This window comes from Eublepharis macularius, chromosome 5, assembly GCF_028583425.1.
Source record: "Eublepharis macularius isolate TG4126 chromosome 5, MPM_Emac_v1.0, whole genome shotgun sequence".
NCBI classification, from domain to species: Eukaryota; Metazoa; Chordata; class Lepidosauria; order Squamata; family Eublepharidae; genus Eublepharis; species Eublepharis macularius.
In genome coordinates, this window is record NC_072794.1 from 24,598,359 (window position 1) to 24,622,092 (window position 23,734).

At 44.3% G+C, this 23,734-nt stretch overlaps 1 protein-coding gene across 1 annotated transcript; it reads left to right on the forward strand.

Annotated features, from left to right (window-relative positions):
• Positions 1-2,802: 2,802 nt before the first annotated feature.
• Positions 2,803-21,781, forward strand: GLUL (glutamate-ammonia ligase). The gene is made up of 7 exons (XM_054979789.1): positions 2,803-2,908; positions 8,936-9,126; positions 12,729-12,890; positions 14,770-14,916; positions 17,099-17,226; positions 17,387-17,586; positions 19,947-21,781. Exons 2-7 carry the CDS (start codon positions 8,961-8,963, stop codon positions 20,263-20,265), a joined length of 1,122 nt encoding a protein of 373 aa, XP_054835764.1. The 5' UTR covers positions 2,803-2,908; positions 8,936-8,960; the 3' UTR covers positions 20,266-21,781.
• The last annotated feature ends 1,953 nt before the right edge of the window (positions 21,782-23,734 follow it).

Sequence of the window (23,734 nt, forward strand, 5' to 3'; positions counted from 1 at the left end):
AGTCCCAACAACAGACGTGCTCCTTTATCTCCCAGTTTGGGCTGCATCTCCACATTGTTGGCTATTGCACTTTTTCATTCAGCACTACTGTGCAGTTTGTCCAGAAGACAAGGTTCCAAATGACTGCTGCAGCACAGTGCTGGAATATACCCACTGATATTTAGGATGATTATAACCTGGGCTGCATCCATGAACTTTCAGACACCACGGCACCTATCAGTGTTATTTCCTAGTGCCCGTCTGCCTCTTCCCCAAAGCAAAGAAACAGTCCTGGTTTTCCTCTATCACTGGGGCCACTCATACTGAAGCAGCTGCCTCTACCCTTGGTTTAGAACCTTCCAATGTGTTGACTGACCCTGCTCCCAATGGCAGTCATTGTGTGATGGCATACATAACCCTTTGCTTAAATTTCCCACAATCTCAACAAAGTTGGGGATTCCTGTAGTACGGAATGTGTCATGAAGCTGCAGATTTATTAACTATTAAAAATGCACTGGATTATACTGCACATGTAATCGGAGGGGAGGTGGAGGTGCATGGAAGATCAGAATATGGGCGTTTTCACATACCCAAAGCCTCCAGAAGATCATGCGAAACTCATGGCATGAAGCATCTTCCTAGCGCGATTTCCCAGCACGATCCCGTTTAATGGCACGATTTCTGATGTCATTGCGCTATTAAAGGGGATCGTGCTGGGAAATCGCGCTAGGAAGATGCTTCATGCCGTTTCGCGCGATCTTCCGGGTGCTTACAGGTACGTGTGAAAATGACCTACCTTGAGACATCACAGAAGATAGTAGATGCAACTTTTAGACCACATGCATTGGCAACTATAAAGTGAAAGAATTTCTCCACAGCCCCATCATATTGAAGATGATTCAGGGATGCAACATCTTTTGTTCATTTGCTTTAGTGATTGCAGTGCCACAAGGTGAGAAGTGCATCTGAGAGACATCACTGCAAAAGATGCTGGGTGCCCCCCCCCTTGGGCAACCTTTAGTTTCATTGGGGACTGCTGTATGACGCTGAGTTGCTGTACTGTTTACTGCATAAAGGTGAACAAGATCTTGATATGAACATGGGTTTTTTTGGAGGAGGGGATTTGCATCTTACACAACAATGACAAAAACTAGGTTTGCCACCAACGCTCAAGAGAGAGCCACAAGAACCGGTCCTTGCTTTCCAACAAGGGTATCGATTGTCAAGGCTTTGCTTCCCAACATCAGTGATGCGTTCACCATTTGCAGCTTTTGGTGTACAATCATCGAAACCTTAGATGCACGTTTGAAACTAATCATAATGTGTGAAGAGGACCATCCCCCGGAATAGGGCTAAGGCTTGTTCCAGATGGCAAGATGAATAGGCTTGGGTTACAAGAGGGGAGACTTTGGGTTGAACCTTGGAAGAAATTCCCTAATGGTAAGAACAGGACAATGGATGCAACTACCAAGGGTGGGGATGACCCCTTTCCAACTCTTACAGCCACAAATTGCAAACAGACAATCGCCTTGGTCAAGTTCCTTCCTTCTTGATAGTGGGAAGGGAAAGCAAACTCGATTTCAGGGTCGCTTCTGAACATGGTCAAAGAGGTGACTCCACCTCCCTAGCCTAGAACCTGTTTACCATGTTAACACTGAATGTGTGGGGAGCTGTGTTCACTGTTAAGTGGGTGGGTTTATGGAAAGGAGGCCGAATTACCCCTTTAGCTCAGACTGACAACTTTCGATGTTTGTGCAAACAGAACAAAATGTCACGCAAAGGCATGTAAACACTTTGGAAATCACCCCAGGGCTGCTCCTGTACTCACTTTCTGGGAAATCTTCAAGGATCGGGTACAGGGCGGGGGGAATGCGTCGTTCTTTGGAGTGTTTCTTTTCTGCTTTCCCAAAACAAAGGGGAATACAGGAAGAGGGGATGGATGAAGGTAGGCGAACCTCCTCTGCGGCAAGCTCAAGCAAGCAAGCGTCCACACGCTGGCTCGGACTGCAGGCTTCACTGCGACGCAGTTAACCCCCAATGCAGCACCAGTAAACACGATTTAGCCGGGGAAAGTGCAACATTAAAAGCTCGGGGAGGGGGGGGGGGCATTTGCAACTGGTGGACGACAGCCTGCCATGCTTTGAGAGCCAAACGAAGGCAACAGCCAGTACACCGCGCACATCTTGCTTTCCCACCAACCACAACCCACCCACCCACTTTTTTTGTACGCTTCTTGCTACTTCGCGAGCCCACCACCGTGTGCTCCAGGAACAATGCGAAGGGAACACTCCAGCCTCAGAGCTCAACCGACCCCTGCGTACAAGTTCGCTCCAAAGCCCCCCTCCCCAAGCAAAGATGTTTGCAAAGATTGCAACGTCCCATTCCAAAGGAAGCCACCCCCTTCCCCCACCCACCCCTCCAGCTGGGTCCCAGCGTTTTGCAAGCGTGCACGTCTTAATCAACGGTCGTGCAACCGTGCACCAGCTTCTCGGGAAAAGGCATGCGCAACCGCGCAGAGCGAAAGCAGCAGCAGCTCCGCCCGCCCTCCAGCTTTCTGCTCTTGCTCGTTATTTCGCTCGGTCCTTTTGCAGGGGCGCCTCCTCCCCTCGCCCGGCACGGCTCTTGCTTTGCTTGCCTCTCCTCCCTCCCGCTCGCCTTCGCCAACTCCCCCTCCCCGCCCCGGGCCGCCTTTCTGCGCTGCCCAATGGCTTGCAACCCTGCGCCCCCACATCAGCTGATCATGGCCCGCTCACGCCGGTAGGGAGCCAATCAGCAGGCGGGGGGGCCGGCGCAGGGCAGCCCTTAAAGGAGGCGGCAGGCAGCCCTGCGCCTCTAGAGCTGAGCATGGGAGCGCGCCCGTGAAACTGACTAGCCAGCCCTCATCTCTGCCCGCGGACATCTCTCGTCTCCCGCAGCAACAGCCGCCCAGGTAAAAAAGGGCTTATGCGCGGCGCCTAGGAAAGGCTTGTGCTATGCACGGAGGGGGGGGGGGGGAGTGCTCAGAGGACTCCCACGGAGGAATTGGGGGAGGGGGGCTGTTTCAAGGCTCGAGCCTCTGCCGTTTGCTCCCTTGCTGGTTTTAAAGCGTACAGTGGATGCGGGGGAATTGTCTCGGGTACATTTTTCGGGGTGTGTTTATATCTCTCATGATAATCTGCTGTGATGCTGTTCACAATAGTGGGGAGGGGGGGTGTCTAGAGGATGAGATTTCTTTTTTCAAAATGCTGTGGTTATGTACGGTTTGACTGCTCGTGCATGCACGCTTGCAGAACAGGGGTATCTTCTGCCTCTGGCAGGTTTGGGGAAACAAAGGCATCGACACAGTTTTTTTTTTAATGCCATCACATTTTTCCTTGGCTCTCCAAGATGTGTCAACTAAATGTACTTTATTCAGATTTTTTTTAAAAAAATTATTTTAAACTTTTTGTTGTAGTAGGCAAAGAAGTTCTTGATCTTCTGTTTCTGGATTGTCTAATGGGAACTGTGTATAGGAGAGTGAAAGGTGCTGTTCTTTCCATACGGGGCTTCTGAGACACAACAGCATGTTTTCCTAGCTCTGGTTCATATAGCTGCCTTGGAAATGACAAGTGGAAACTCTTGTCCCATCTGTTACATAAAAAGAAAATTGGTAGGGGTGCGTGTGTGTGTGTTAAATTGTCATAGGTCTATAAGGAGCTTCTACTCCACCTTTCAAAGAGTGGAAATCTCCAATTGGATTGCTTTTCAAATTGGAAGCAACCATAAAAACAAGAGGACAGTTGAACGGGTGAGAGTGGATGGATGGGAAATGGCCTCCTTTCTCCAAAGTGGACAGGGGTGGGTTCCATTCAAGGAGGGGGATTCATTACACACACAAAGGGATCAACACTCTTTTCTCGCAGTTTGAGACAAGAATGAAACCACATTGCTGAAAGAATGCACAGACTTCTCTAAAAAGGGTTAAAAGAGGAAACTCCCTGAGGGTGTTTTTTTGAAGGGCTAAATTTGTCTGGACACTGAGTACAGAGGGGGGACTTGATTTCAGACTAGGAGAGAAGTAAGCAGGTGTGTGGAAGCAGTTCACACATTGGTAGGCTTCAAAGTGAAACATAGGGATGTGCCAGTCACCTGTAGCGTGCAAGAACTCTAGTTGAAAAGCTATAATTGGCTGCCCCTCTCAAAGTAGGCAATGTAGCAAACTCAGGTTTGTTGCCCCCATAACATGTGACATGGTCTTTAAGGTGGTGGTGGAGAGTGCCCTCAGGTCAGAGTTGACTTATGGCAACCCCTGGTGGGGTTTTCATGGCGAGAGACTACAGAATATTAAATGGAGACCATCCAGGTTTCTCAAGGTACAGGTCACAGCAGACTTCCTTGTATGATTAGGAAGCAGCCAAGATGTGATGGAGAAGAGAAGGAAACTAGAAGGTGCCACTTTTTCTGATAGGTTGCTTATGTCTTGCTCTGTTGGTCAGTGAATGCCCAGGACTGCTTTTCCTAGAAGGGGGCAGTTGGAAGCTGTAGGCAGCAGTGGCAGGAAAAGAGTGGACGATCCTTGCTTTGGCAGAAGTAGTTCTGCTAGGCACTACTGAGAAATCGGCTCCGTTCATTTTGCAGTTTGGTGTTTATAGCATTGATTCCAGAATTCTGCTAAAAGAAGAGCATGAAAATTTGCTGGGCGCACAGTTCTGTAATGAAGAGTTCATTGCAGGTTAAGTTTTCATAGTTTTGCATGTACCAGTGCTGTGATTGCAACAGCCATTTATATAATTCTGTTTCATACCTTGGTGTGCCTCAGGCTGCATACTTCAAGGGGAGCCACAGTCAGTCCTAGTTCCCTACGGAATGTGCCTGCGTGTGTGTCTATTAGGAATATACCTACAATTTCATTAATAGCAATGGCTATTAATGTGGGCTTCTCCTGAATGAGTTTAAATATTTGAAAGAATTATCTAATTGTGACCATCATTTCTGTTAAGCGATAGCTGTTACAGGAGTCATGCAGAAGGAAGGGGGAGAGGGACAGAAATCATTCAGTGAATCGTCCTTTCAAAATCCTTGCAAAATTTATCACCTTCTTATCCTGAACAAGCAGGGTTATGAGTTTAGTGGTAGCGCATCTGCTTTGTGCACAGGTTCAACTCCCGGGCAGCGCTTGTTAAAAGGATCAGATGTGATATGAAAGCCTCTGTCTGGGACCTTGGAAAGCTGCGCCAGACAGAATAGACAGTAAATGTTCTAGCTCAGGATAAGTCCGCTTCATGTATTCGCTATGTTCTCTTAGCTGGAAAAACAGAATCTTTTGCATTTGGAGGGACATCAGATTTCTAATGTTTCATGGTTGCTTTTTTATTCATCAGAAAAATTCTATTTAACCATTAAACTTGCACATCTTCTAGATCCCCGCGTTATTTTTATTTATTTATTTACTTCCTTTATACCCCACTTTTCTTCCCAACGGGGACCCAACATCATTCTTTTCTCCTCCAGTTATCCTCACAGTAACCCTGCAAGGTAGGTTAGGCTGAGAGCGTCACCCAGCAAGCTTCCATGGTCGAGTGCAGATTCAAAACGGGATCTCCCAGATCTTTAATCTGACACTCTTAACTACTATACCTCAGTGGCACTTAAGAACTCCTTAATGGATGTTCTGCCTGAACCAAACTAGAATTCAACCACCCATCATAAAAGGGAGCTGTTCTGGGCTAGATTTCTGCTGTCAAATATCTAAGCTTAACTGTTCTCTCTTTGGCTACTCGCTTCTTTTTTTTCTGAATGATACAGATAGTTTATTATTGACCAGAGTACTGTACAAGACAATAGGAAATAAAAGTCCTCGTAAAGATCTTAACTTGTAATGTTAAATGACCTTAGAATGCTAGAAAATCAGCTTCAACCTATATTGTCCAGTACACATTTAGGCTAGTGCAATCCTGTTTAGAGTTACACCAGTCCAAAGACACTGATTTCAATGGGCTTAGGAAGGGAGTAACTGCACAGGATTGTACTGACAATCCTGTGCAAGAAGGCTTTGTGAGCCTTCCTGAAGCCTCCTTCCTTTATACAATAGGAACCGACTTCTTGCAATCGGGTATATCGTATTACATGTTTAGGAACAACGCGTTACTGGAAGGGATCTCAAATGCTAAAAATAGTGGAAATGGCAGCACCCATTTACATCGAGACGATGCAGAGCTGAAGCGATGATATCAAGATGCAGCTGGATCTTGACTGACTTGCATTATAAGAAAAAATGCAGGCGGTGAATAGCGTGGTACGGTACCTCTTAACAGACGATTGCCATCTGAAGCAGATTTACTACCCTTCTCAGCCCGGTAGAAGGGTGTACCTCTGCTTAGGATGCCTCTGTGCATTTCCATAGGATATGCTCTGCCATTTCAAAGGCAAATGAATAGAATGCCCCTGGCTTTGCAACCCTGCATATGGGTTCCAAAAAATCAGAACACTGTCCGCATAAAATCCCTGATTAGGACCAACCAAATGACCTAAATAATAGTGTGTGCAAGCTTTTGAGTTTGCTAGAATCCTTCCTCAGGCTAGATGTTATACCGTCTCTTACCTTTCCCCTATACTGTCTCTTCTCTTTTACCCACGACTCAACAGATATCGTGTACATTTCCTAGTGAGAATCCTTAAAATCTAAATAGGCCGCACTGGGAGGAGCCTTATTTGCTCTGGATTTTGATCGTTTTTCAGGCATGATTCAAGGTGTTAGTTATTTCACAGTAGCAAAAGGCCCATCATGATCGGAGAAAGATTTGCAAAGGAGAGCTCGGTTATCGCCGGGATCTGTGTGCCGTGTTCCCGTCTGTAAGCAGAGGAAAACCTTTTACCTTTACCTAATTGCCCCCAATGCCATTGTCTACATTTCCCCTGTAGGAGTGATTGGTAGACAAACTTGAACTTCAGGACAATTAAACTTGCTCCTATCTTTATTGCTCCATGGTGGATTTTGTTTCTTGGCTACACTAAAATGTGATGGGATTCTTAATGAGAGAGATTAAGTGCCTGCACAGGCTGGGTCAGTGCCTTAGCCATTTGCTTGAGGGTTGCCAACTCTGACCTGGGAAATGCTTTGGAGGCAGTGTCGGGGGGGCAGTAGGATTGCCAACCTCCAGGTGGTGGCTGGAGATCTCCCAGAATTACAACTGGTTTCCAGACAACAGAGCTCAGTTCCCCTGGAGAAAAATGGCACCTTTGGAGGGCAGACACTATGACATTATACCCTGCTGAGGTCCCTCCCCTCCTCAAACCCTGCCCTCTTCAGGCTCCATGCCTAAAATCTCCAAGAATTTCACAAGTTGGAGCTGGCAATCAGCGCAGCTGTGATGCCATAGAGTCCACCCTCCAAAGCTTCCACTTCCTCTTGGAGAACTGATCTCTGTAGCCTGAAGATCTATTGTAATTCTGGAAGAACTCCAGGCCTAGGGTTGCATGCTCCAGGTTAGGAAATTCCCAGAGATTTGGGAGTGGCGCTTGGAGAGGGGGAGTTTTGAGGAAGGGAAGGGTGTAATGCTATAGAGGAAGGGAAGGACCTTAGCAGGGTGTAATGCTCTAGAGTCCACTTTCCACAGCAGTTGCTCTCTGTGGCAGTGGGGATCGGGTGTAATTCCAGGAGATCTCCTGCCACCACCTGGAGGTTGGAAACTCTTCTTGATCAGCATTGACGCCAGGGTCTTTTCTGCCACTGCATTTAATCTCTGGAACTCTCTCCCAGATGAGGCTTGCCTGTCTTGAGCAGGCAAGTGGAAACTTTCCTTTTGAGGCATGCTGTGAACGGGTTTCCTTTTTGCTTTTTTTGTTTTATGTTCTGCAGCTGAAGATTTTTTGTCTTAGTTTTCTGATTTCATTGTACTGATGTTACTGCACATTACCTGGAGCAGCTGTTTGAAAAGATGAAAGATACATTTCTTAAACAGATTATTCCCCCACCCAGTCTATAGTGGTTTTTGTGCATTGTTGTGTTTGTGCACGTGCATGTATAACCTGTGCAGTGTTACTCGTCGTTTCATCATCAGATGCTTGCAGGATAGCAGCAACGAGATTTTTCTTCCTAGCAGTACAAAGTGGCAGACTAAAACTCCACGGACATATTCCCCCAAACAGCCTAGTTTCCCTACCAAAGCTCCATAGAGAAGGACCACAAAATTCAGGCCAGATGCAACTGGAAGTATGATATAGGAAGCAGAAGCCCAATGAAAGCTCAGATATAGAGATAAGAGAAAGACAAGGATGACATGCAGACTGAACCTGCACTACTGAAGTGAGTGAAAGCCACACTTGGACATGATAATCTGTGAATGCAAGAGTATCCCTGTTTATTCATGATAAAAACAAACTGCACCTGGCATTGGCATTGCATTTAATAATGGATATGCCAGCACATAACTGCATTGGCACCGTACCTCCTTTGCACAGACATGCCCCAATTTAGAACTTGGAATCTGCATAACACTTCCAGCTTCTCATCCTTAGTGTTGCTCTGCTATGTATCTCAATCTGACGCGACAATTGCTTAAGACTGATTGACACAGCCTTGTTGATCATGCAGAAGGTTAATTATGTAGGCACCTCTGTACCGGCAGTCAAGAATCTGGCTTTTTTGATTACGTAAAAGCAACTGGGCGATAAAATTTAGTTGTCTTTCAGTGTATGAGCTTTTTTATGTCCCAGCTGCTTAGGCAGGGCCTGGTTGCCAGTAAGGAGAAATCACGGGCAATCCTCCATGGCTTTCAGTGGAGATAATGGTAACTTGAAGCTATGGACTTTGCCCATGGACTCTAATCAGATGCATAAAGTTGCATGGTAAACTGTTTTGTCAGACTCTAGGTGGCAGATGAGAAAGTGAAGACAATGAAAGTATTCTCCCATGTGATTTTTGGCAAGAATCTTTTTGAAACACAGGGAAATTTTCATGGCATTCCCTTCCTCTGCCCCTTTGCTCACCATTTTGCAGGACTTCTACGACAGCTTCTGCAACCATGGCCACCTCGGCGAGCTCCCACTTGAGCAAAGCTATAAAACAAATGTATATGAAACTACCGCAGGGGGAAAAAGTACAAGCCATGTACATATGGATTGATGGGACTGGCGAGTACCTGAGATGTAAAACCCGGACACTGGAACGTGAGCCCAAGAACATTGAAGGTAAGCAAATACCATCTTAGGAGAATAAGAGGAGCCCATCTCTAGCTAGACTGCAAGCACCATTTGGCTTGCTAGTTGATATAAGTCCCTTTTTCTGGCTCTGTGGTGTCATTCCCTGCACGGGGTCCCCTACCTCTCCCGATCTAAACTGCTCTTCAAAAACTACCTGTTCAGTGGAGCCTCTGGGGTTCATCCCCCCAACACAAACAAAGCCAAAATACTTGGAACCACACTTGCTCTCATTCACCCCTCTTTAGCTGGCTTTTACTTGTGTTCTGTAAACCTCCATGCACACAGACAGCCGCATCAGGAGAACAAAATCATAATTTAACAATTCAGTAGGGTTCAGAATCTGGTCCAAAGTTGCTAGACATGTCTTGCATTTAAGTCAAAATAAGTTCCCTCACAGCTGTAGAGAAACCTGAAGACATGTTGGGTCAGTGACCACTAAAAGACCAGAAACAAGCAAGTAGAGGAGCATGGCTTCCAATACTTAGGGGAGCAAAATTTCATAAAGGAAGATGAGCCCAGGTCTTTCTCCATAGCACTTGGCCTACCTCTTCCAAACTTCATAACTAGTCTAAGGGCAGTGCTGTATGTTTCATGCATTTTTTTGATTATTTCTTCCATGTTTTCAATTCACATAGTATACCGTAGATACTATGTAAAAGTGGGGGGGGGGGGAGCTGTTTACATTTTTTGCCGGTGTACTGTTTTTCCCCACTGAAAATGGTCACTGTTGGGGGGGGGGCGTTCCCCCAGCATAAGTAAATGTAGTTTGAAGGTGTCTTCTTTTGGAAGGGGGGCGGGGTTAGGAAAACTGCATGAGGGGGGAAAGGATTAAATAGCCCTTTTCCTTTCCCATGCCATTGCTCCCCTGGAAATCACAGCCCCAGCACTTTCAGAGAAATAGCCGCTCAGCAAAAATAAACTGAAGTCTTGTGGCACTGTAAGACTGGCATTATTTTATCCTACCCTAAGCTTTCGTGGACCAGTGCCCACCTCTTCAGATATACTGAGTGGCGCCTCGCTATGCTCTATGTCTGCTTATTGAGGATCCACTCTTTGTGTTTGATTCTGAAGAGCCTTGGCAGCTGCATTCTATCTGAAGGGCGAAAAGGTTGGGGAAAACATTCTTAGAACAACACAGCATGTTGTTCTGCCCTAAGGCACGCATTCCAAGGAAATGTATCATATTTCCATGAGTTACTCATTTTCTTCCCGGTTCCCCATGTGTAAAACTGGAATATTTGTCAAGATCTGCCTCATAAAAATTAGGGCAAAATGACTGTTTTGTCCATTCAAAGACAATTTTCTTCAGAGGAAAAACGAAATCCCAAGAAAGATAGTGGGTTGCAGAGTGTGAAACGTGTACAATTCCAAACAGGTTCACACGTGTAGTAATGCAGATACGATGTAAAGGTACAGTAAAAGAACTGGCTGGTAGGTTCTAATCAATAGTTCGGCACATACCTCTTTGCCCTCACTGCCCCTTCGAAGCAGTTCAGTGATGGTCAAAGTAGGAGCTTGCAGAATCCTTCCCTGTGGTCCACTGTGAATTGCACAGGAGGCTTCTTAAGGCCTAGACTGACAGCCCCTTTGCTGCTGTGCCCACAACCTTCAAGCCTCTTCCTCAGACTTCAGTCACTTTCATTTGCCCTTCTTTGAAGTTCATGCATATCACTCAACCTTCCTCCACCCTGCCTCTGGGTTCTTTTAGGTCCCCTACCTTCTGGGACCTTCCTAGCCAGGATTTCCTCTTGGGTTTTGTTTAAGGTTGTGCACTTTAGGGGATGACTGCTTTCATGCTTGGTTTATCCTCATGTCCCCTGCAAACAGCTGGGCTGTATCGTGCCCTGTTCTGCCTCTCAGCTCCCTGGCTCCAGCTCTTGGCCACTCAGGCCCCCATTTTGATAATTTCTGATATGACATTCAAGAGGGATAGCGCTGTTAGTCTATTACAGCAAAAACAAAGAATAGCCTTGTGGTACCTTCCTAGCCCCACAAAAGCTTATACTGCAATAGTTTGTAAAGGACCACAGGGCAATTTTTATTTTAAAAGGGGGCAGTGCTATTAGTCACACCCCTGTTTTGCCTACTGCATTGATTCACCAACGGCATAGGGACAGTGCCTGGAAAATCATGATGTAAAGGACTGTAGATCTCAGATCCTGGAAGAAGCCATTTATTGCAAAGCCCACAGGCTGTCTTTAGAGTAACCCTTCTTGTTTGCTCTGTCAGCTCCATTCGTTCCTTAACCTAGGCACAGAAGGGAAGAAAAGCTAGCCAAGAATTTGCTGTGTACATAATGAGTTGGCTTTTAAAAAAAACATTTTTGTGCATCGCTCTAAACAAAAACAGCCATTCCAACACAGTAAATAGCATTGGGATTTCTTCACGTTGCCATGGAACTGGCCGGAAACGGTTATGAAACCAATCTAGCCCGTATGACCAATTAGAACTATTGAGCTGAGTGCTTTGTTTTTGTTCCGAAGAAGTGGCTGGCACGGCTTTGTAAAAGCCCTTCTCCACCTCAACCGTATGAAAGGGCTAAAGTTGGCTGGAAAGGATTAAGCAGTTTAATGCCACTTCAAATGTGCTTACATTCATTCCTCTCTCCCTGTCCCGTCTCCGGGTACACTCGTGAGTACATACGCGGACAAAATCTGAACAGTAATGAAAGATCTGCAGCACGCACACATCCCGGCCTTGAACCCAAAAAAAACCATGCAAATGCTTGAGTAGCTTTTTTAAAAATTCAGAACCCAGTGTTCCGTTAGGAGCAAATGTACTTTGGTAGAGGTAAAATCCAGAAAATGTGATGAGAAACTTATCAGAAGGGTGCAAAGAAGGGAGAAGCAAAAGAAGCGCTGCTCCAGGAAATCTGCAAGCCCTCCATGCACTATTTTCAAGCCAGTTTGCAAAAATGAATACTAGAAACTTGCATTTTTAAAACCGTTAACTTTCAAGGATCCTCGTTTTGCCCGGCTGGCAAATGCCACTATACATTTTCATTAACTGTGTGACATTGGGAAAGCAGCTCATGAGTGTGGGGCTTTGCCAAAGGACATCCTAGAGGTCTTCGTGGACTACCCCATAGTGAGAAGCTATAAGACAGTGTACTTCCTCGTTTCCTTTCATTTTGGAACCTAAACCGGAGGCTGTTTCAGCTGTAGCAATCTGGATAGGGGAACACTTGGGCCTTCAATCTTTTCAGCATGTGAGCTGCAAAATGGGAATCTTGATGCATTTCGTAAACATTGCAGTCTTCTGGGGGGTGGGGGGGGGTCAAGTTAAAATGGAAAACACTTTTTACAAAAGCTTCTTGATGGATTACATGGGAGCGGGAGACTGCAGTCATTTGCAGTCCGAGCCCAACTGAAATCAGAGGGATTAGATTAGAGTAGCTTTGTGTAGGATTGCAGTGTAATTAATGAAAAATCCAAGTGTCTGTTTGATACAATTATCTTCTGTTGTATGATTTCTTAAATAGCAGAAATGTCTTAAATAGCAGAAATCCTAACAACGGCATAAACAATTCAGATTTCTTTTCTCTAATGCGGTTCAACTCTTTTCCTAAGGCTGCATATTTCTCTTTCCAGATTTACCCGAGTGGAATTTTGATGGCTCCAGCACTTTCCAGTCCGAGGGCTCCAACAGTGACATGTACCTTGTGCCATCCGCTATGTTCCGGGACCCTTTCCGCAAAGACCCCAACAAGCTGGTACTCTGCGAAGTCTTTAAGTACAACCGCAAACCTTCAGGTATGTTCCACCCTCTCTCCTTTTCACCCCATTCTCTACAGTGAGAGGCCTAGTAACAGTTTGAGTGTAGAGGGAAAGGTACTTTTTGAATGATGCAGAATGAATGAACATGACTTGGCTTCACCCATATTCTGTCCGTATGGCAGGAGGCATCAATAGGCTCCACTTAGGAAGTGTTGTTCTCCAAAGTAAAAAGAGAAAAAAAAGCTGTTACTTCCTTCTTAATGCCCTGTTTTGCTTCCTAGAGGTTTCTAGGGTGAGAGACCACCAATGGAGTCCAAGGTTGCTACATAGCGGCAGGCAGTGGCAAACCACCTCTGTTTATCTCTTGTGTTGAAAACTCCATGGGGTTGCCCTAAGTCAGCTATAACTTGATGGCAACACACACACACACACACACACACACACACACACACACGTCTATGGAATACTCCAGCTCACAGGAGCAAGCATGTAGAACTCTCCTATGCCCTCTTATAGTAGGAAAAGAGATTAAAGAAAGGTTAGATATATAGTGATTCCGCACATGTTGGATAATGCACTTCCAATCCTCTTTATAGATCATTTGGAATGGATTTTTTCGTGTGCGGAACAAAAAATCCACCTCAGACAACTGATAAAGTGCATTGAAAGTGCATTATCCAACGTGTGCAGAATCAGCCACAGTTAACCATTTACCAAGTTACAAAATGCCATGTTTGTGAACATCCACCAACCACTTAGCTATATTGTACGGCACTGCTCTAATATTTTTGATCAGGTGTGGGTAACATTCAACCCATCAACTTGACAGGGCAATATAGACTGTTGGTTGACCAAGAGATTTTATGTAGACAATGTTATGTCTTATGGTGAAGTTCTGTTTATATTCATCAACCTTTGAGGGCCTTTCAGGGTGAATAACCCCTCTTCCTTAACAGCGCTTACATAATCAGAATCCCATACTGTGCGCTGAGATAGTTCATAAACATTACAAATTCTGGCTGCAAACAGTGACTTGAGATACTTGGATAAATGAAGGTAGCCGAAAGCCTTTGATCAGTTAAGATCAAAATACTGGGGCAAAATAAGAATGCAAGAAATACTCTCATTGGATCAGACCAAAGATCCATCTTGTCCAAAGTTCCATTTTTGGAAGCGGCTAACCAGATAGATGCCTCTGGAAGTTCACAAGCAGGGCACACGGTTGGCAGTAAAGCCAGCGTCATCTGAAGCTGATTCCAACCCACAAGACGTTCATTTTCAATAAGCTGCGTGAGCTAATCTGATGGTCACATGCACAGCTTGATGGCATGCATTACGCTGAACTGACCCTTTCTTCTGTGCTCTTAACTGTGGCCTCGCCTGCATGAAGAATTCATTAGCATCTCAAAGCCTGTAGCAGCCATGCTGACCACACTGTTGCCAAGGTGAAGTTTCTAGGATTTCCGTAGCCGTAGTCTTACTGAATGGCAACCAGCATTTCAATCCTGACATGTAAAAGGAGGAGAGAGACCGAATTTATAGAATGAATATGGGGTCAGTTAGGAAAAAATTGTTAGACAATTCTGAGCTGTAAAGATCGCACAGATCCTAGGCAGAGTCGCACCATTCTAAGCCCATTAACTTCAGTGGACTTAGAAAGGTGCAAGTCTTACTTCCGACGGCATTGCTAATCTGCCGTCTTTTCTGTGAAGTCCTTGCTTAACCCATGTTTACATCCCCATCAGCCACAAAATATATCCTTGCTCAGGTGCATTATTTGGTATCCTTTGCAGACTTTAGAGTGCAAGTTCATTCAGGCGGAGACCACTCTTTTTAATCTGCTTACGCTCAACGGCTATGTATGGTGGCACTACTGCATAAGTAATAATGATCACGTTACTTTTGCTTTTTGCAGAGACAAATCTAAGGCATACCTGTAGCAAGATTATGGACATGGTGTCTAACCAGAACCCTTGGTTTGGGATGGAGCAAGAATATACGCTTCTTGGAACAGATGGACATCCATTTGGTTGGCCTTCCAATGGCTTTCCGGGACCGCAAGGTAAGCCTTAGGAGGGAAATCCATTTAAGGCCTTGCATATATAACTGCAAATGACAGACTTCCTTTGTGATGGCACTGCCATGCAGTGACTTTCTATGTTTCACTTATACAAAATTCCCTGTTATCTCCAATGATGGGATATTAGGTAGCTGAGCTGGGAAGTTCATACATAGTTACGGTCTGCAGTGCTGTGTTAGATAAATGAAATAGCTAGAAAAAAGACTTCAATATGACACAGAAACAGGACAAGTCAAAGTGTGTATGACAAAATGAATTCAGAATTTCGGAGAAGAGATAAGATTCCAAAAGTTGGAAGATTTATGGACGAAGGGTATAAAATTTACTGCAAGTCAAGCACTAAGAGAAAACTGCTATAAGATGTTCTATCAATGGTATATAACTCCAAAAGATATTGCAAAAATGGATAAGAAATATACAGGGATGTGCTGAAAGTGTAAAGAAGATGAAGGCACCTTTTACCACATGTGGTGGACGTGCAAAAAAACAAAAAGAAATAGAAAGAAATACACGCGGAGATTCAAGAGATCTTAAAAACAGATTTTGCTATGAAACCAGAGAGACTGTTGTTGGGAATATTGCCAGAAAATGTTGACAGAATATTATATGAACTATTTAGGCAGCAAGAGTAGTATTGGCAAGTAAATGGAAAGATGATAAATGCCCAACTAGAGAAAACTGGAAAGATAAAATGATAGAATATGTGGCAATAACAAAATTAATGAATTATATAAATAGAAGACCCATTAAGGAATTTGAAAAGAAATGGGAAAATTACTTTACTTACTATAGATAAAGATGTTGTTATAGATAAAAATAAGAAATAAAATATATGAATTAACAATGTAAATTTGGACGTGAGCTTTGATTAACAGAGATTATAGAAATGCTGTTTATTTTTCAAAACAGTATAGAAACATATTTAATTTGACTGATAAAGTATAATTAGCATACTTTGCTATATTATTATATATTATGTCTAGTATTAGAAACGTTTAGATCATAATATGTTTTAAATAATTAGTTTGGAGGTAAGAAAAGTACGACGATGAATATCACTAAATACTCTAAAATACAATATTATAGCTTCAGTATTTGATTTTAAAGTGACATATAGTAAAATAGAGAGAGGAAATGTTTCCAGTTGTAAATCCGAATATGATATCTAAACGATATATGGTTATTGTATCATAGACAATATTTGTAATGGGCACCTTAATCTTCCTTTAGTATATTTGTACTTCCGTTCCATTTTTGTTTTGTATCCCTTTTATTGTTTAGAAAATAATATATATATATTAAAAAAAAATTAAAAAGAAAAAGAACTAGAAAGAAATTCCTTGTCTATAAATAATGGAATTTAAAGGGGAGGAGATGAGTAAGCGTTTGCAAATGAAAGGTGGTTGAACCGTATGGCTATTCCCGTGCTGCTCTGGGTAATGCCTACATCTTTTACCCAAATGATCAGGGCAGCCTAATGCATCGCCAGTGTTGTACATAGCCACACAATCTTCCTAACCACATGGCTGAATGCTAAATAAAGGCTTGGAGCTAGACTACATTTTCTAACGGCTCTACAAGAATTTCCTGCCTCCCTTTCCCCACTGATCTGCACAAAATGCTGTGCTGGGGTACATGGGACCTTGAATAGAGGTCTGCAGTAGAAAGGGGTGAAATCTGTAGACATTGATAATTTAGTGTAGATCCAACCCATATACATTACCAGGAGTGCAGTAAAAGCAACCATGGAGGTAACAGCTATGACACCATTCCAGGTGTCAAACAGAACCCAAAGCTACACGTAAACACAGCCTTGAAAGTGAAGATGGAATGCGTGGATTTTTCAACCATACTAAAAGGCCCTTCAAAGGCATGGATTTTTATCCTACCTCCAATCTCAGAATTGCTTAAAATAATAACCAACTAGTAATTAGAGAGGGATAAGAAAGGACAGTGAAAATGACAGCCTAATGTTGTCTCAAGCAGTATAAAAAAAATAACCCCCAACGCCTAAAAGGGAAGGCGTTTTGCAAACGTGAAAATTCCCACTCAGCTGTACTTAAAACGTATGGGCTTGTTGGTGGTGGTACTCTTTCCAGTTTCTGAGTATGGTAGCAAAAGATGTGAAAAAGCCACCACCTTTTTTTGCTTTCCTGTCCTGCAGGTCCGTACTATTGTGGTGTTGGTGCAGACAAAGCCTATGGCCGTGACATTGTGGAAGCCCATTATCGGGCCTGTTTGTATGCGGGCGTGAACATCGGAGGCACAAATGCAGAAGTGATGCCAGCCCAGGTAGGCGCTTGAGCTGAAATTGCACGGTTGATCTCAGCTTTGCGGGTCCATCCGAGGTTCAGAGATGAGCGAGAAGAAGGCGTGGGCAGCATCTCGCAGGGGGGTTTCGTTCCCCCGCCTTCTGATCATAACCGGGTGTGTGTGTTCCTTTCCATTGCAGTGGGAGTTCCAGGTGGGTCCCTGCGAGGGGGTCGAAATGGGCGACCACCTCTGGATTGCCCGATTCATCCTTCATAGAGTATGTGAAGATTTTGGTGTCATCGTGTCCTTTGACCCCAAGCCCATTCCTGGGAACTGGAATGGAGCAGGCTGCCATACTAACTTCAGCACCAAATCTATGAGAGAGGAAGGCGGTCTCAAGTAAGTCCTACGCCCAGCTCAGAAAGCTTTGCTTGGGGAAACAATAGATAAACCTTCCAGGAATGTTGCAGCTGAACTCAGGCCTGGGATCTCTAGGAAACACTTGCTTATTTGTATTCCAATACAATCCTAAGGAGAGTAACATCTTTCTAAGCCCAATGATGACAACAACATTCGATTTATATACCGCCCTTCAGGACAACTTGACACCCACTCAGAGCGGTTTACAAAGTATGTCATTATTATCCCCACAATACTCACCCTGTGAGGTGGGTGGGGCTGAGAGAGCTCTTAGAAAGCTGTGACTGACCCAAGGTCACTCCACTGGCTTCAAGCGGAAGAGTGGGGAATCAAACCTGGCTCTCCAGATTAGAGTTCTGCCGTTCTTAAGCACTACACCAACCTGGCTCTCAATGATGTCAGTATGTTTAGATGGGGTGAGGGTAACTGATGTTGTACACACTTCCATCGCTGGTTAGAATTGCAGTATTAATCCTCTGAATTCTTTCATATGAATAGCAGTCTGTCTCTTCAAATGACCCTCCCCTCCCCCAGTTAATACGGTTTTAAGAACAAAGGCTGCAACTCATCTTTTTTTTTTAAATGCTCCCTTGAATGCATTAAGGGAGAAAAAAACCTTTCTATATGTAGAAAGCTAGCACAGAAGGAAAGGGCTAGATTAGAACATTTCTCCCTGTGGTGCTAACTTTCCAGTTTCAGGGACCTGTTTTTTAAAAAAATAACAAGGGGAGCATTTAAAAATGTGGCTTCCTCCCTATCCCATGTGTGTTCTGAAGTCACCCTTCCAGGTCATTCTGTTGCCAGGGTACTGATGGCATTGCACCATCGGTGATAATCATGCACCTGGATGCCTGTCAAGGTTAACTGTTTTCATACCCTTTAAAAAAGACTCCTTGTAGACCCAGACCATACCGCCGTCAGCTTCCTAGAAAGCTAAAAAGTTCTGGAACAATTTAAATACCCAAGTAAATCCTGCAAACAGAGCAAAAAAGTCAGCATATTTTGATGGTCCCGTACTCTTTTTCTTAAGGTTACAAGTGCCCCTAGGGATAGACAGTAAAGGGATTTTTATCTGAGCTGTAGCAGGACCTAAACAGAGAGCTTTACCTTCCAGAGTTTTGGAAAAAAACATACTTTAAAAACCTGCCAAGATACTGTGGAATCGAATGCCTGGCCATTCTCTCTCCCCATCCCATGTCAATCTACTTAGTCACATGAGTACTTAGGCCTCTCATAAGCTTTTATAAATCAGATTTGCAAAGCAAGTTGGAATGATTCTGGATTTTGCAATAGGCATTCTGGAGCTTCATTATAGTTTTCTGTAATATTCTTGAATTGCCTTTGCTGAGAGGTTTTCCTGAAAGCCAGTGTGGTGTAGTGGTTAGAGGGTCAGACTAGGATCGGAGAAGCCTAGGTTCAAATCTCCACTCTACCGTGGAAGCTTGCCAGGTGACCTTGAGCCAGTCATGCACTCTCAGTCTAATCTACCTCACAGGGTTCTTGTGAGGATAAAAGGGAAGAGAGGAGCACTGTGTAAACTGCTTTCTCACCGCCCTCCCCTTGTTCTCATCGGGCTCAGAAACCACAATGTTCGAAAATACGAAAGCACAGATTTGTAGGAAGCTGAATTCTGCAGGTAATACCAGGTCAACTAAACTGCAACACGCACATTTTGGTTCAGACATAACCTGAAACCATGTTTCTTTTGTCTATGGCTTGGATCCACCGGAGCATTTACATGGAAAGATTTCCATCTGCGGAGTGTGATACTGTTACTGCCCCTTCAGTGCAGCATTTTCAGAGGGCATTTTGGGCTGCAGTGGGAGGAGAGGGGAGAAAGTTGTAATTCATGGGCAGAAATCCTTCCAGTGGATCAAACCAGTGGTTAGCTTGTGAAACCGAGATTTGGCGCAGAAGTGTTCATTCATATACTGGTTTGCCTCAACAAAGGCTGGTCTTACCACCTTCAATCTCCCTTGCCCAAGAAACCTCTTTGGTATCCCAGCTTGCATTGCGCCAAGGACAGCAACAGTAAACAAACCATAATTAAGACTAGCTGTGCTTAATAAAGTAACTTCAAACCATGGTTTCAGGTCCTGGTTTAAAATACCCTGGCTATAATTAACCAAGTGACCTACCTCCGTATGATCACACTAACCACAGTTAATTAAACCATGGTTCTGCATGACATCAGAATGGATCTAGAGCCCTGAACAACATCCCATTAGTAGCAACAAGAGGGGGTTGAAGAAGAGGAAGCTGGTCCTTTTGTAGTTGGGTATGAACAGACACGTGGCTCCCTGTAAGGGTTCAACATCCTGCTTTTCTCCTTTCCACAGACACATTGAAGAGGCCATCGAGCGGCTAGGCAAACGCCACCAGTACCACATCCGTGCTTATGACCCTAAAGGAGGGTTGGATAACGCCAGGCGCCTGACTGGTTTCCACGAGACATCAAACATCCACGAATTCTCTGCCGGAGTAGCCAACCGAGGCGCCAGCATCCGCATCCCGAGGAACATAGGCCAAGAGAAGAAGGGTTACTTCGAAGACCGCCGACCCTCTGCCAATTGTGACCCTTATGCTGTGACCGAGGCGCTCGTCCGCACTTGCCTCCTCAACGAAACTGGGGACGAGCCCTTTGAATACAAGAACTAAGCGGACTTTGCCCCCACAGGCACCCACTCTGTCCCTCCTTCCGTATTTTCTCTGTTCTAGATGTTAATCCCGAGGGCATGAGAAACCATGTATGTGCCCCCCACCCCTCCACACACACACACTCATTCTGGGTTTTTTCCTTGTGGGAGGGGGAAGTTTAGTCTCTTTCAGTGTTTATTCTGTTGCTCAAGGGGCAGAAGAGAAGTGGAAGAGTGGGCATTAGAGGGGTAAAGAAAACCCATTAACCACTATTTTGTCTAATTCATTTGTACATCTTGACCGTGTTCAGCAGCTTCCAGGAACAGACCAAAGAGGGTAGAAATTTTAAGGACGTCTAGGGCCTAAGCATCTCCCTCTCTCATAATATTTTCTTCCTGAGCACTACTGAAATCCGTAAGAAATGTATAAAGGGCACAGTTTGCTTCATTGGCATCGGAACTGGGACTGCGCACCCAGTGAAAACCAGATGAGTATTTTCATCAGCGGTGATGCAGGACATATTCTGTGTCCTCGATCAAGATTTCTCAAGGGCAAAAGGGTGTCTTAACAGCCTCATATGTGGGATACAGAGTACATGAGCAGATGTGAGACTTTTTGCCAGAATCGAATTTCCAGTCATTCTTGCAATTCACTGTCAGGTTTTAAACCCCAAAGTTTTTTGTTTTTTAAAATAAACCTACAAGTTTCTCAAACATTTTGATCTGTCTTGGAAGCTGTCTGATTTTCTGTTCCTAACACAGAGTGAAGTAGTATTTTTATATTTAAATGTTTTTAAAAAAACAAAAAAAAGCCACTAAATCAGCCGTTTATGGAAGGGCTGAGGTCATTGCAGGTGTTAGCTGTTTTCAGTTATGGGATGGGAAGAAAAGGAAGAGAAAAGACTTTTGGGGGGAGAGAGAGAGAGAGGAAGGAGCTGCAATTTTCTTTTTCTGTTCCAAGCTTAGTTTTGGTGGTTCATTAAGGACAAGGAGGATATCAGTTTACAAGCTTTGTAAGTTAAAATAGGTATTAATTTTTTTTAATTTAAAATGGAAGCCATTGGGCTGTCTGGGCAGAGCTGCGTGCGGCTGGCTGCAGCAATGAAGATGCGTTTGTTTTTCAATAGTTGGCTGGTCAACTTTCTCCGTGTTATTGACAAGGAATTCGCAGGGGGGTGGGAGGGGAAGGAGCACGTTAAAATTTCCGATAGGATTTGCATGGCAACTGAAGCAGGGCTTTTGATAAAGAAGAAGAAAATGGATTTTTAGATTTTAAATAACATGTTTTTAGGGGTTTCTAAAGTTGTACAGTTTTACAGAGACCACTGCTGTTCCAGTAGGTACGTCCTGGCATTTGAAAATGCCTGCCACTTCTTGCCAGGACCTCCACTAACAAACTTAGTTGCTCTCAAAGGTCATGCTAGCGGGTTCAGAAGTTCTGGGATCTTGTAATTTGGTATCTTGGATGGTGCCGAACATGTTCCGCTGCTTTCGGACTTTGGAATAGTTTTTTTTTTTAAATAAAAAAGTCAAACCTAGTCCTCTGTTTCTGTGTTTTCAGTTTTTGCCTGAGTTAAGTCTCTGCTGTCAGAATTGAGACACAACGGGCGGGGGGGGGACTACATAAAACACTTGTTCTGAAGGCCATTTTGAAGAATAGTCAAGTTCAAGTTAGCCTTTATTGGCATATATCAACAATTCAGGTTATTCACTTACAAAAAGAAAAACAATCAAAAGGATGCTACATTACAAATACATAAATCCAATTGTAACTTATTTCTGTGATATCCTTTGATGCAACTTCAAAGCGGAATGGAGAAACTTAGCCACCTTCTCGGTGACATCAGAAAAGGAATTGTTGAAGAATAGTCAGCCGGACGTCTCTGGGTGTTCACAAGGAAGGCACAATGGCCTTCCCTAGTTACTTGCTCCCAGCTTCTAGTAATAATAATAATACTATTTGATTTATATACCACCCTTCAGGATGACTTAACACCTGCTCAGAGCAGTTTGTCATTTTTATCCTCACAACAATTCACCCTATGAGGTGGGTGGGGCTGAGAGAGCTCTGAGGAGCTATGACTGACCCAAGGTCACCCAGCTGGCTTCAAGTGGACATTAATCCACAGATCAGTACTAATAAACCTTGTACAATCCACCAAATATCCAACAGGCTGCTAGCTCAGTTCCTGTTTCAAGATACTTTTTCAAGGACGTTCTGATACAGTAAAGTCCCTGTTACATAAGCACAACAATAATACACATGATTGAACATACAGAAATTGTATATTGTGTTTTATTTCTTCTCCACAACGGGCTTTGTTACTAGTATAATAATATTTGCTTTATATACCACCCTTCAGGTTAACACCTGGTCAGAGCAGTTTACAAAGTATGTCATTATCCTCACAACAATCACCCTGTGAGGTGAGTGGGGCTGAGGGAGCTCTGAGAAGCTGTGACTGACCCGAGGTCCCCCAGCTGGCTTCAAGTGGAGGAGTGGGGAATCAAACCTGGTTCTCCAGATTAGAGTCCTACCACTCTTAACCACTGTACCAAACTGGCTGGGATATACTACCTCAGAACACAGAGGTTTCATCATAACTGGCTGATAAACCATGCAGTGTTGTAAATCTATATGCATTTGTCCCCAGCATCTCTGTTCCACGCACAGTGTGAAGTACATTTTTCGGTCTGTCCAAAACCAAGTGTGCAAACAGTAGGAAAGAGGTAATCCAAAGCCAACCATAGCCTTGTTGCCCTTCTCTACTATCCCACCCCAAATGCTGTCAATTGACAGCATAGCACCTTTAATTACTTGGAATATTGATGTATGTAGCATTTAGGGAAGAGAAATTCCAATAATAATCTGGAATGCCGATTCACTAGAAAGACAAATAAGACTTCCCATTTGACTCCAAACCACTACCCCAAAGGTCAGGAAGGCACCATCTTGTTTGTCCTCTACTCTTAAGCAATATGAATCAATATGTACTGCCCTTGATGTTAGCCAAAAGACCGAGAAGCTATAATATGAAGCAATATGTGGAATGCCCTCAGCCTTGGGGGGGGGGGGCTGGGGCAGTCTGCCTCCTTCTCCTCACTCCCTGGGGGGGTAAAGCAGGCCCGGGAGGCAGCAGAGGGGGCTATGGGGGTACTTACACCTGTTTGGAGGACATTTTTACTCAACTGTGCTTCAGCATGACCCGTAGCTTCCCCATCACATCAGAAAGTGACCCAGTGAAATGTGTGGGTGTGTGCATTCACCCCCCCTCCCGCGGGCTTTCTCCGGCTGACCAGGTGAATGGGGGTGGAGGCCTAGCATCCCTACTGCTGATGGCCTATTGGATGACTCCTAGGATTAGAAGGAGGAAGAGGAGGGGAAAAAACCCTCTAAATACCATTCAAGTTTTCACAAGTCTTTATCATGTAATCCTTTAAGGAGATGTGATAATATGATGTAATAATCAGAATGGTGGGCTAGGATCTGG

What these genes read in the sequence shown, in the direction of transcription:
- GLUL (XM_054979789.1), top strand. Translation starts at nt 8,961, where the DNA reads ATGGCCACCTCGGCGAGCTCCCACTTGAGCAAAGCTATAAAACAAATG. An exon ending in GTACAACCGCAAACCTTCAG is followed by an intron (nt 12,891 to 14,769) that starts GTATGTTCCACC and finishes TGCTTTTTGCAG; the next exon opens with AGACAAATCTAAGGCATACC. An exon ending in CAGAAGTGATGCCAGCCCAG is followed by an intron (nt 17,227 to 17,386) that starts GTAGGCGCTTGA and finishes TTTCCATTGCAG; the next exon opens with TGGGAGTTCCAGGTGGGTCC.